Genomic DNA, 14,317 nt, shown 5'->3' on the forward strand with positions numbered 1-14,317 from the left:
ACACACACACACACACACACAGAGCATTTTTCTTCTAGGTTCTTGTTTTCTCTTACCTTTGGACCCACTTCAATTCAATACAGGTACAACTAACAAAGCACTCTAGTTTTTGATTCCCCTCAACAAGAACGTTTGGCACACCTACCACCTGAACACTTGATTGCCAATCTAGATTGTAGTGGTGATGCTCTTCACTACCCTCATTAACCACGATAAGCATCTTTGCAATATTCTCATCTGTGGCATCTTCCCAAGCCCTCGACACTCACACAGAAAGAGACTCCATAAATTTGGTGCTGCACACACACACACACACACACAAATGACTTCACAATGTGCCGTAGCGTACTCGTAGGGCATCAAAAAGAGGAGAGAGAGAGAGAGAGAGAGAGAGAGAGAGAGAGAGATGGCCTCACAATGTTGCTTTGCACCCCCTATCCATGATTTACTTATTATCCAACGACAACCTTCTCCCCTGATTTAGCTGTTGACTTGCCATCAACTTGCACGAAAACTTTCCTGATCACGACAGACTACCTCGCAATGCGCGCACGCGCGTACACACACAGAGTGCCTCACTGCCGAATTCATTCAGCACTCCTTCCTCGCTCTGTCGGGGCCTCATCCTCTTCAAGCGAGTGGCGCTGCTGATCCTCCTCCCCTACCCTAGATTGCAAGAGAAACTACCCCCTTCCTATTGTGTATCTTTGCCCTGACATACGCCGCCTCTCTCTCTCTCTCTCTCTCTCTCTCTCTCTCTCTCTCTGCTACACGCGTGATGTGTCTTGAGGCACATATTTGTTATGCTAGCTATCCAAAGATGCACCTCATTCAACTACCCCTAATATTTTATCATAAATTCCATGAATACCCCTGGTTGTGAGATTAAAAATCTCCAAAGATTAAAAAAATTGTAGCTTTCCATAAGAAGATTGATTGTCTATCAATACAAGATGCTAAAACTAAAATTTGAGAGTAGGCTTTGGAAATGAATTGCTTCATCAATTTTACAAAAGGTATGTTGCGACAAATAACATGATAAGCACTCAAAAACATATCTCAATTGTCAAAAAAGAACAAGATCAGAAACTCTTGAAGGAAAAGTTTGACCTTTCCTTTTTCCTTTCTTCTAAGCCCAACGGATCTTGTAAGATTTCTATTAAAAAGACATGGATACATACTTACACAAGTGGCTCTATACTCCACTTACTAGATGGAATCTTCAAAGATTCTGTCTGCTCCAACCATGGAATCAAGCAAGACGAACGCAAGCATCGACCTCAAGATCTCAAGCTTAGAGAAATGATCGCCAGCTTGAGCGAGCGCGAGGGTTGTCAGGTATGCCAAGGCATGCATATTTGAAGATTCCGTCCGCACCAACCATGGAATCAAGCAAGACAAACGCAAGCATCGACCTCAAGATCTCAAGCTTAAAGAAATGATCGCCGGCTTGAGCAAGCGCGAGGGTTGTCAAGTATGCCAAGGCATGCATATAAAAATAAATCACTAGGCATGTTGCCTCTGCACGATGACATCACCTGCACCACCTCAACGCCTAGCTTATGCCCCCCTCACCATAGCACGTAACAACAAGCAATGACGAAGCACATAGATTTGCAACAATATTACCTAAGAAAGATGAATACAACATTGTGTGTGTGTGTGTGTGTGTGTGAGAGAGAGAGAGAGAGAGAGAGAGAGAGAGAGGAAAACGCTAAAGAGAACTTAGAAGAAAACACTAAAGGAAAAATGAAAGAGCAAAGAAACACCTATTTCTATGCACAAAAGATTTTTTGACTTTCCATCTTCATTCGTCTTTTGACTTCCCACTTTCATTCGTCTTTTGACTTTTCACCTTCATCTGTCTTTTCATTTTCTAAACTCACCCTTCACTTATGCACTTGATATCTTTTGAAAGAATTTTTTTTTTCTGAGATTGGGGAGACCTAATTGCATGAATTGCATGAAACAAGATGTTGGTCAATAGGCTTAAACCAAACCACGAATTCCTGTTCCTACATCCAAGGGAAAAATGTTTCGACCATTAGGCTTAAACCAAACCATGAATTCCTTTTCCTACATCGAAGGGAAATGGTTTGATGACTAGACTAGTTACAGTCTAGTCATCAAACCAGTCGATCCTCTGACCCCATGGTGCGGCTTAGTACGGCATGATATATGCTCAGGTCCAACACAAACTCATCAAAACAAACAACACATCAGCTACCACAATGTATCAAATAACAGTACTTGAAGAGTCGGGGTATCCAACCAAAAATCCAAAGATAACAGAAGTATCAAAAGACCAGTGCTTAAAAAGTCAGGGTATCCAAGCCAGATATCTAAAAAAAGGAACCAACTGTCTTTAACCATCCCTTCATAGCATTATAGTCACCATTCTTGGCATGGTCCTGTGCCTGCAGCCAACCCGGGTTTGCAATTAGACATTGCCCCAAGAATTCCATTAAAGCAGCAGGCAGTTCCTCTTTACAGACCCGACTACACAAGTCCTCTTTGTCCTTGTCAACCTTTTCATCAAAAAGCATGAGCATGCACCATACAAGTGCCACCAGGTCATCAGCACCATCATAAACCACCTGTTTACTCCCTTCCTTTTGAAGTTGATTGAGAACTTCATTAGATGTAGTATACAAGCACCCAGAAAAAAATGTACAAACACCAAGTTGAGCAGCAAAGCCCGAGTCTAAAATATAGAACCTCGAGCGGCCTTCATCACACCGAGACTCTGCAATCATTAAGTTTTCCAATCGAACATCCCTGTTCACAACACCTTTTGAGTGCACTGCTTGAAGAACATCCACTAGCTCACCCATTGAGTACTTTTAAGGCATAACTCATGGGGTCTGAACGGAGAATGGGATACCCTACATGCCACAGAGCCAACATGTCTCCCAATTTCGAGGTTATTGTGGGTACCCCATCAACATCTTTTAGAATTGCACAAAGTCGCCTTCAAGATTTTCCAGCTTCCGTGGAACTTTAAGCGCATATTTTATAGCACCTTTTTCTACCTCATGGACAACACTTGTTCGGCAAGATCCTAAGAACCTTTTCCACTTCCACTCACTTGACAGGTTGAGCTCTTTAGCATCCACCATCATACCAAGGGTAGCATGATCAGCACGTAAAAAGGGGCACAAACTTTGCCGGCCCCGTGTTGTTGCTGAAGTTCGAGTCAGATTATCTTGCTCTCTACCATTAGGCCCCACATGAACTTTGAACCTCCTTGACAATGTGCACAAAGCAAACCAAGAAAACTAGAGTGCTTCGTTAGCTGCATTGTAGTGTGCAGTGCATAGGAGCAGATACAAAAATGACAGTCTGAAGCAAATTAATACTTATAGTTTTGTCTTAACACATTTTATTGCGAGAGAGAGAGAGAGAGAGAGTGCGTTCCAAGAGATGATATTCTGGACAGGAAGCTCATCGAGCACTTTTCTGAGCTTCGTAAGTATTTGGCATACATGTCAACCAAGCCCTTTCCAAGCACGTCGTCTTTTTTCAATAGCCTTTTCCCATATCAACGTCTGCATAATGCCACATGCCTTTAAGACGTAAGTGTAGGTGATTGCCCTTGGTGAGATGCCATCTCTTTACATCTGCCAAAAACAGCCCCGAGCTTCCTGGCCTTGTCTCTATTGGGCATATTCTGCAACAATCAATGCACTCCAAGAGACGACCTTCCGGACAAGAAGAGAAGCTTCCAAAGCAAGTTTTGTGCTTTGTGAAGTACACCACATTTGGCATACATTTGGCACGCATAGGTGATTGCATCTAGACAGAGGCCCTCACTTTGCATCAGCTAAAAATAGCCTAGAGCTTTCTGACCCTACTCATGTTTTGTGTATCCCACAATCAGTGCATTCCAAGCGAACAGTAAGCTCCTCAAGCACTTTTGGTGCTTTCTGAAGTGCACCACCTTTGGCATACATATCGACCAGGGTAGTGCCAAGCACGACATCTCTTTCCAATAGCCTCTGACTAACAATATCATCATGAATTTTTGTGTCCATATCAGCATCTTGTGTAGAGCCACATGCTTCAAGATGCACGCATAGGTGATTGCATCTAGAGAGCAATGTGTTCCAAGAGACGACATTCCGGACAGAAAGCTCCTCAAGCACTTTTTGTGCTTTCTCGAGCACACTACATCTGGCATACATGTCGATCACTAGGGTTATCAATTTCATGTGCAAGAAACCAGTCTTAATGGGCTGCCTATGATATTCATGATCATCATCATCTTCATATGTATCCAAATCACAATATTCATCAGGATACCACCCATCAACAGCTGTTGAAATACGAGGAGCTGAATTTACAAAGATCCCACCAGGAACATATCAACTAAAGCACCACCAAGCACAACATCTTTCTCTAACAGTTCGTGACCAGCAATCATAAGGTGCATTCTCTCACCCATGCCAACATCTTGCGTAAGGCATGCCTTCAAGGTGCCATTGTAGGTGACTCCACCTAGAGACGTGCCTTCCCTACTCGTGTTGTGTATCCCGTAATCAGTGCATTCCAAGCGAACAGTAAGCTCCTCAAGCACTTTTGGTGCTTTCTGAAGTGCACCACCTTTGGCATACATATCGACCAGGGCAGTGCCAAGCATGACATCTCTTTTCAATAGCCTCTGACTAACAATATCATCATGATTTTTTGTGTCCATATCAGCATCTTGTGTAGAGCCACATGCTTCAAGATGCACGCATAGGTGATTGCATCTAGAGAGCAATGTGTTCCAAGAGACGACATTCCGGACAGAAAGCTCCTCAAGCACTTTTTGTGCTTTCTCAAGCACACTACATCTGGCATACATGTCGATCACTAGGGTAATCAATTTCATGTGCAAGAAACCAAGCTTAATGGGCTGCCTATGATAGTCATGATCATCATCATCTTCATATGTATCCAAATCACAATATTCATCAGGATACCACCCATCAACAATCATAAGGTGCATTCTCTCACCCATGTCAACATCTTGCGTAAGGCCACATGCCTTCAAGGTGCCATTGTAGGTGACTCCACCTGGAGACAGGCCTTCCCTTTGTGGTGCAAACAAAACAATGCTTCCTTGCCACAGCCATGTTGACAATACTCTGCAATCAACAGATTCCAAATGAAAACATTCCAAAGAAGAAGTAACCCACTATTATGGAGCTGAGTGTGTATCCTACTCACTTGGTATGAATCCTTCTTCTGAGCACGGGCTTTTAGTCTCCATCTGAGCGAGGAACCCTCATTTTGCATCTGGTTAAAACAGTTGGGAGCTTCCTTGCCACAGCCATCTCTCGTATATCCTGCAATCAACACGCTCCAGAAGGCGACATCTCATCCATGACTTCTGTTGCTCTCATAAGGTCACCACATTTGGCATAAATATTGACCAAAGCATTGCCTACATGTTTCCTTGACTAGCAACCACATCGTGAATTCTATCAACCATTTGAAGATCTTGTTTAAGGCCACAAGCCTTCAAGGTGAAAGCATAGTTGATTGCAATTGGAGACATGCCTTCCCTTTGCATCTAGTAAAAACAGTCCATGGCTTCTTTGCCATGGCATAGGTGATTGAAACTGGAGAGAGGCCTTCCCTTCACAATTAGTGAGCAACATCACAAAGCTTCCATGGCATAGCCATGTCGGACAGGCATTCTTTTTGTGTTTTCATAAGGGCACCACATTTAGCATACAAACAGACCAAAGCATTGCAAAGCGTGACATGTTTCTCCAACACGCCCTGATTAGCAATCTCATTGTAAATTCTCTAGCCCATATTGGAAGGCTTGCCATAACCATGCTGGGCTTATCCAGCAATCAACCCGTTTTAAGAGATGACAATTTGGACAGAAAGCTCAACAAAAACTTTATGTGCTTACATGAAATTCATCAACCTTAAAAAGGAAAACTCGTTGCTTTTGACTCGTCATCAAGCTCTTCCTGTCTATGCTTGACTTGTGTAGCCAATATTGCTGCTTCCTTAGATTTTTCAAAGGATCTACCGCAGCACTGTAGATACAAGGTTCGAACCCAGTGACACCTACAAGATATTTATCGCCTTTGAAAATTGAAAAACGCGACTGTGTTTGCGCGCTTGTGTGTGTGTGTGTGTGTGAGTGAGAGAGAGAGAGAGAGAGAGATGAAATGAAATGAAATGTTATATTAACGTCTTCAAAAGGCCAAAGTGACCTATGAGACCAAAAAGTTACAATGTGGTGGATCTGATACAAAGTCAGAGTAACAAAATGACAAAACAAATATACTATGGAATCCTGGACTGCTAGGTGTGAACGGGGCAAAGCAACTAGCTGGGGTAGCAGCTGTCTCTGGCGGATCTCATCAATCTCCTCCATGATCAGTAGTCTGACCGGGCGTCGTGCATGTCGGGCCAAAGTGATCCGAATCCTCTGATGCAGCCTCCGTCGGTGCTGTGTAGTCCTCCGCAATCGTGGGCGTCTGGATCTCCCCAGCTCGGTCGCCCGGTCGATCAAGTGCCTCTAGTGTGAGGCGACGAGCTCTGCTGTGGTAGTAGCTCCTCCGGGTGTCCAGTGTCTGCTCTAAAGAAGTCTGTGATGTGTCTCTGAGACTGGCTAGCCTCTCCTCTCATCAGGCTCTCTCTGTGTCGGCGCAGCTCGAGTAGAAACAAACCCAAGCATCTCTGATCCTCGTACTGCATGACTCTGGAGAGTGGTCCAAAGCCCTCTCTAAACAAGCAGTGGAAGCAGCCTCGTATCTCGTAGTAGACGGGGCAGTGGCATGTGTAATGCAACTCTGTCTCTGGCTCCATGCCACACAGGGGGCATGTCCTGGCCTCTGTTGGTACTCCACTGTATCTCCCAGTCTCGATCCGCAACTGGTGTGAAGATGTGCGTATCTGGCCAATAGCACATCGTATCCCATGAGACAAGTGAGTGTCCATGTATCTGGGCCTCGTCACGAAACCGTCCTCTGTAAGCTGGAGAAGATGCTCTCTGTAGAAAACCATCTTCGTGCCCAGCTCCTGTGCTGGCTGTATCCATGTCCTCTGGATGTCTAGCTGAGTCAGGTCCTGTCGGATGAGCCTGGTGATCTCGGACTGTGTAAGAGTCAGAGAGGGTGCCTCTAATGAGTACTCGAAGGGGGGCAATCTGTCTATGCTGAACCCATGCGCCTGAAACCATGATGTCATTTCACCATACCAGCATGCTGTATCTCCCTGCATGGCTAACTGTCGAGAGGACTCAAGTGCAAGGCAGGCATATCTGCCTCTGGGAAGTTCCCACATGCGGTGTATGAAGGAGACAGATCTGGTAAGCGCCTCGACTACCAGTGGGGGAGCAGCTAGCTCTGCTCGGATAATGGCACGTGGTACTGAAGCCTTGGCTCTAATGAGCTGCGAGATCATAGAGACCAGAGGCTTCTCCATGTCCCCCCACCCATCCGTGCGACCTGTCCTCCCGTGATGATCCAATGAAGGTCCCCATATCTCAGCTCCATAGAGCAATGCAGACGCCACTAAAGTGTCAAATAGCCAGAGCTTCATCCGAGGCTCCTGAAACTGAACCTGTGAACACATCCTCTCCAATCTGCCCAATGTTGCATGGGCTCTGATCAGTCTAGTCTCTGCTGCTCTCCTCAGTGAAAATGTTGGTCCACTAAAAACCACTCCAAGATAAGTGTAAGCATCTGTATACTCCACCGTCTCCTGGCCGTATGTGAATGCGGACGCTGACCTCCTGATCCACTGTGGGGTGGTATTAAATACCATGACCTTGGTTTTACCAAGGTTGACAGACAAACCACTTCCGTGGGCAAATCTATGCAGAGCATCCAAGTGACGTTGCATCCCCTCTGGAGAGTCGGAGATCAACACAATATCATCAGCATAGAGCAATAGTGGAATCCATGTCCCTGCCAGTTGTGCACCTCTATCACCATCTCTCTCAATGTAGTCAACAACCTCATCCACATACATACCAAATAGAGTAGGAGAGAGCGGGCAGCCCTGCTTCACACCAATAGTGGAGTGAACCGGTGCGGACAAACCCTCTGAGGTGCGTACATGCCCCACTACTGACCAGTACAAAGCCATGATCCCCCAAATGAGCTCTGTGGGTACTCCCATCTCCTGTAATCTGCGCATCAATCTAGCTCTGGGTGCTGTGTCAAATGCTTTGCGGAAGTCCACAAAGCTACAATAGATCCGTCTCCCATGTGATCTGCCCTCCTCAATAATGGCTCTAAGTGTCAAGATATGGTCAAGAGTAGAAAAGCCTCTCCTGAAACCTGCCTACCCAGCTGCACGTATCCCTTCCCTCTCTGCCCATCTACTCAGCCGCTGCTCAAGAATAGATGCGTACAACCGTGTCAATGTGTGTCCAATCATGATAGTACGATAATTCCCAAGCTCCATAGGGTCTCCTGACTTGAAGATGGGTACAATCGTAGAAAGGCTCCAAGTATCAGGTAAGCCCTCACACATGGCATGGCTAAACATAACTGCTAGAAGCTCTGCTAGTAGATCTCTGGCATGCATGAAATGCTCAGCCACTAAGCCATCATGATTATATACTCTCCCAGTCCTCATCCTGTGTCACAAAGTGATGACGTGGCGGACAGCAGAAACCCTAATTTTTGCCATAAACCTAAAATTCTTGCAAACCCTAATTTCTGTCAGAAACCCTAATTTTCGGAAATCGCGGAGGCTGAAAAAAAATTATAAAATAAAATAAAATGATGAGCGACGTGAATTTTGCTTTTTTTATTAAAAAAAGAGAAAAGACTCTCTAAGAGAGAGAGAGAGAACTGATGCTTTTTATTTTAAAAGCTTTTTGGGCTCTACTTTTGGGCATCCCTTGTAACCTTTAAATTAGTGGTGAGGGCCTCACTTCTCAGAGCATCTGGACGCAGAGTCTGAGAGTGAAACCCTACCCACTCTCTTGTACTTTGAACTAATTAACATAAAAAGAAATACCGAAAGGGACGCCAGTCTTTGGGGCCAATATCTCTAGGCACGGAACTCTGCCGAGCCAGTGCAAATCTATTGTGATCTGTGAATTGTTTTGAAGTGGTTATTTGGTGCTGTCGCGATTGATTCTTAACTTGGAGTGTCCAAGTCTGTTACAGTGGTATCAAAGCACAGCCGATTTCTCTTCTACGGGAAATCCGATCCCCAATTTCTTTTCCGTGGCACCTATGGCTTCAGGCAATGATCAATCGACTCCCTCTGCATATGGAGATGCGGGCATGGATCACAACGAAGATTCCGGCACGGAGTATGGCCCGCCTAGGCCTACTCAGGCGGAGCAGCAAGAGATAGAGCGTCGTCAATTGATTGGCGATGCAACAAAGATGATGCTCAATTTTGCCAAGGACCCGAAGATGGCAAAATATATGAACCAGACCTCTTTGGAAGAGGTACAGACGGAGTGGCAAAGAACCACAACACCACTCCCGAAACCCGCTCTCAAGAAACCTTCTGCCTCCAAGAAATATACGGAGAAGGAATTGGAGAACGTGGTTGATGCACGGATTGCTCAGCTTTTCGACGTGCAAAAGAAAGGCACTGACTTCCCAGGATATTTGGGTCGTCGGTCGACATTCGACAAGGCAAAGAAACAGAAGAAGCGTGTCAAGTTTGAAGGCTTACCCAGTTCTTCTTCTTCTTCTTCTGACAGTTCTGAGCGAAGAAGACAGAAAAGGTAAAAAGTGAAGCAAGAAACAAAGCTTCGGAACGGGCAAGAAAAAGGCAAAGAAGGCTACATCTCACCTAGGGACTGACAGTTCTACTGAGGACTCGTCTATAGACAGCTCAGATTCCGATGAAGAAAACTTTTATGCGAACAAGAAGAATTTTTACAAAGCTAACCAGTATGACTTTCTCGAAGACAACAGCAACAAGAAAGTCGGAGAGTTTAAGGAAGGTGGCCACTCGATCAAGTTTGATACTTTTTCAGGATACTATGATGCTTCGAAGGCTGTCTTTTATACAGCAGTTTGACATCGCTTTCGCGGGAGGACGCTATTCAGAGCACTCCAAGATTCGGAGAGCTACCTCTTACTTTAAGGGGAATGCTCGTACTTGGTGGTCCACTCTTCTTTTAAACAAGACTGCGCCAGTTAAATGGCTGAAATTTAAGAAGCTTTTTATTTCTTCTTGGTTGACGCAAGAGTATGAACGAGATATACGAGCTGCTTGGAACCATCTTCGGATGACCAAGAAAGACACAATCAATGCTTATTGTGAAAGATTCTGGAGCTCTTTTCTACCTGCCTCTTCATTCAAGAAGATCTCGTTCAGAGAACAGATTGAGCGGTTTACCTTGGGTCTACCTACAGAGATCCGAGATCACTGCTTGGAACAGAAGTCAGCTTCTATTCAGGAGTTGATGAGTCATGCGAAGCGGGGCTTTGCCATTCACTCTGGCAGTCTGACCTACCCCACAGATGAGGCCATGACACAACGAGCCGAACAGACTTCTGGGAATGAAAGTAGAAAGAAAAAGAGCAAACCAGAGAAAAAGGATGCACGACCCAAGCTTACTCCCGAGGAGAGAGCTCGCTTCATCAGAGAGGGGAAGTGCTTTGGATGCGGGAAACATGGACATATCTCTGCGAAGTGCCCTAAACAAGCACCGAAAGAACAGAATGATAAGAATGACAACAGGCCTGAGAGTTGGAGAGCAGATGAGGAATGTGGCAGAAAAGGCAGATAAAAAGCAGAACTGGTACCACATGGCGTGGGACCTGAACCGAATTAAATGAATGAAAGTACAAACTTTGTCGCTTTTGGGGCAAAGTGAAGGATTAGGAATCTCTTTTGAAGGAGCCAAGGCCAACTTCTTTTCACTTGGAATTGGCGGCTCGATTTGGAATTACGCCCGACAGACTGACGCCACAGGCGGAGGTAGTTCGACTAGCACCCAGATGGGATGTTGCCATTCCACCGAGCATTGGCAAACTTCGTTTGCAATGACAGGGGTGTTCAGGACATGCGAGTGACGTTCTACTCGGAATCCCTTGGTACCACCAGAACTACGCCGTGGTTGACTACCGGGCCGAGAAAGCGACTTTGATGAATGAAGGGCTCAGAGATTGTACTTGATCAACTTCAGTTTCTTTACTCATTCTTTTGGGAGAGAACTGAACGATGGAAAAAGGTTAAATATGTTTTGACCTGAACAAAAGAACGCCAAGATTTTTCTCCACACTCATGCCGATTGCTTTTTAGAGGGCCTGATGATCAGACCATTGACCTGATACCTGGAAGCACGTCACCGGACCGGCCACCTTACCGTGTGAGTCGAGTACAGATTGAAAAGATTATGAACCAAGTGAAAGACCTCTTGGAAAAAGGTCTTGTCCAGCCTAGTACTTCACCATCCTGCTCTCCACTGTTGTTGGATTTTAAGAAAGACGGATCTTGGAGAATGTTCATCGATTATAGAGCTCTCAACAAAATCACCATCAAGAACAGACTTTCGATTCCTAGGATCGATGATATACTCGACAAGTTACACGAATCCTCGTGCTCTAGCAGGATTGATCAGAAGAGTGGATATCATCATATCCGAATCGCGCCGGAAGACGTCTACAAGACAGCTTTTCGAACGACTTTTGGGTTATTTGATTTTTTGGTGATGCCTTTTGGCTTAACCAATGCTCCTGCGACATTTAACCGAATGATGGACAGGATTTTTCGAGAGTACAGGCTATTTGTTGGCACTTTCTTTGACGACATCATTGTTTTCTCCAAGAATGAGGCAGAACACAGAGATCAGCAGAACACAGAGATCATCTGCTTCAAGTCTTTTAGGCATTACGAGATCACACATTAGTGATTAATGCTAAGAAAAGTGAATTTTTCATACCAGAGATACATTTTTTTGGGACACATTGTGTCAACAGCAGGAGTGCAAATGAACCGGGCCAAGATAGAGACTATCCGTGATTGGCCCGATTTGAGGAATGTCCATGAAGTTAGAAGCTTCTTGGGACTGTGTTCATACTTCAGGCGGTTCATACGAAAGTTTGCAGAGGTTGCTTCCCCTTTGCATACCTTGACACAGAAAGGAGTACCTTTTTTTCGTGGGGACCCACAGAGGTGACTGCCTTTCGGACATTGAAAGAGAAATTGACTACGGGACCTATTTTGACTTTGCCAGACTTGTAGAAGTCATTTAAAGTATATTGTGATGCTTGTGGTCGTAGTCTGGGTACGGTCTTGATGCAAGAAGGCCATGTCATAGCTTACGAGAGCCCTTTGTTCTCTAGGCCGGAGATGACAGCACACATATATGAGAAAGAGATTTTGGCGGTTATCCATGCTCTTACTCAGTGGCGGCATTACCTACTCGGAGCGGATTTTACTGTCTTTACAGACCATCAGAGTTTATGCTAATTCTTGTCTCACAGAAGCAGCTTTCGGAAAAGCAAATACGGTGGGCGAACATCTTGTCACAGTTCCACTTCCAGATTGTCCATGTGCAGGGACAGAAGAATGTGGTGGCAGATGCTTTGTCTCGGAAACCGTTGGTTCTGGCTATTTCCGCGATACATCATAGGAGCTTCGAGGATATGGTCGATCAGTATGCCACAGATACAGATTTTGCAGATATTTTTCACACGGATACGGGATGGGGAGACAATAGCTGGACACTCCCTTCGGGAAGGCTACTTGATGAAAAAGACTATGTTGTGCGTTACACAGCCGTTGAGGGAAAAGGTTATGACCGAATGCCACTGTCCACCTTTTACGTGTCACCGCGGCATTGCTACCACCATGAAAGGGGTAGAGAGATACTTCTTTTGGCCGTGACTCAAAAAGGACGTGGAAGAGTTGTGCGCAGTATGCCAGAAGGTCAAGTTTGACAAGCATAAGGCACAGGGATTGTTACACCCTTTACCCATACCCACCCACCCCTGGGAAAATATTGAAATGGATTTCATTTTTGATCTCCCGAGAACACAGAATGATCACGATGATTTTCCGATTACATGGCACGTCTGAGACGATTGTCTCCGACAGAGACCCCAGATTTATGAGTTTGTTTTGGAAGGCAATTTGGGAGAACATTGGCACACGGTTACAGTTCTCGTCATCGTTCCACTTGCAAACTGACGGGCAATTTGAGATTGCCAATTCAGTGGTTTTAGATTTATTGAGGTCTTGTATCTCGGATCAGAAGACTCAATGGGAAAAGAACTTACCTTTGGTGAAATTTGCCTACAATAACACAATACACTCTTCGACGGGGAAGACGCCATGTGAGATTGTTGAAAGTGCTGAGAAGGTTCCATCCTTCCTGAGCACGAAAGATTAGATATTTGAAGCGGATGAATATTCGCGAGATTTGGATACGACTTTTGCCAAGGTTCGTGAGACTTTGTAGGAGTCTCAAGAACGACAAAAAAAGGCAGCGGATCGCCATTGTCGCGACTTGAAATTGAAGGAGGATGATTGGGTGCTCTTACGTTTTAAGAAGGCACGCCTACGAAAGAAAAAGGGAAAGGAGAGGCTTTTTCCAAAGCTTAGTATGCGATACTACATACCTTTTCACATCACTGACAAGATAAATGATGTCTCCTTCCGATTGAAACTGCCAGATACTTGGAGGATTCACAATGCATTGCATGTGAGTCTCTTGAAACCTGTTAAGGGTGATGTGTCTGATGCTGGGGAGCCTGATGAGCAACCCGAAGTGGAAGAAAACGAGGAGATCCTTGTTCCTGAACAGATGTTGGCACATAACGATACGAAGAAAGGTAAAGTCCGAAGGCGGTTCTTGGTTAAGTTCAAGAACTTTCCTGCATTTGATGCGAAGTGGATGGAGGAGGAGGACCTAGCAGATACTCCTCGGATTGTGAAACTTTACCTCGATGTTTTGGTTTAGCAAAGTCTACTCCAAACGGAACCCAAAAATTCAGCAGTGGGATGCACAAGAGGGGAGTTACTCCGCTCCTTTGTCAACAGATGCCTTGATTTTGATACTAAAGTCACTGATGTCTCTTTGAGCTTCAGGGATACTGAGAGCTGACAGTATTCTGCCGGATGACTTTATGAAATGGAATTCCTGATAATGATACTGATTTGTTCTTGACTTCTTGTGAGTGCAGAAACTGATAGCCGAAATGATTGCAGCATTTTGGTCTGATTGATCTCGAATAGACATGGTTGTAATAGGGGTTAGTCAATCGGACATCAATGAGGTCCCGATTGGACCTAGATGTGATTGCTAGCTACATTGCCGATAAATCATTGTCTAAGATCCGAATGAATGTTGAATGTCATGTGATGTCCTGTGATGTTT

At 45.0% G+C, this 14,317-nt stretch overlaps 1 protein-coding gene across 1 annotated transcript; it reads right to left on the bottom strand.

Moving 5' to 3' along the window:
- Nucleotides 1–2,232: 2,232 nt before the first annotated feature.
- LOC147423081 (pentatricopeptide repeat-containing protein At4g18520, chloroplastic-like) lies at nt 2,233–5,899 on the bottom strand. The gene is made up of 2 exons (XM_086502275.1): nt 5,212–5,899; nt 2,233–5,129 (listed from the first exon to the last, which is right to left on the bottom strand). The coding sequence occupies exon 2, from the start codon at nt 5,000–5,002 to the stop codon at nt 4,340–4,342; it is 663 nt and encodes a 220-aa protein (XP_086358401.1). The 5' UTR covers nt 5,003–5,129; nt 5,212–5,899; the 3' UTR covers nt 2,233–4,339.
- Nucleotides 5,900–14,317: the final 8,418 nt, after the last annotated feature.

The sequence above is a fragment of the Adiantum capillus-veneris genome, chromosome 26 (genome assembly GCF_014529385.1).
Source record: "Adiantum capillus-veneris isolate H3 chromosome 26, ASM1452938v2, whole genome shotgun sequence".
NCBI lineage: Eukaryota > Viridiplantae > Streptophyta > Polypodiopsida > Polypodiales > Pteridaceae > Adiantum > Adiantum capillus-veneris.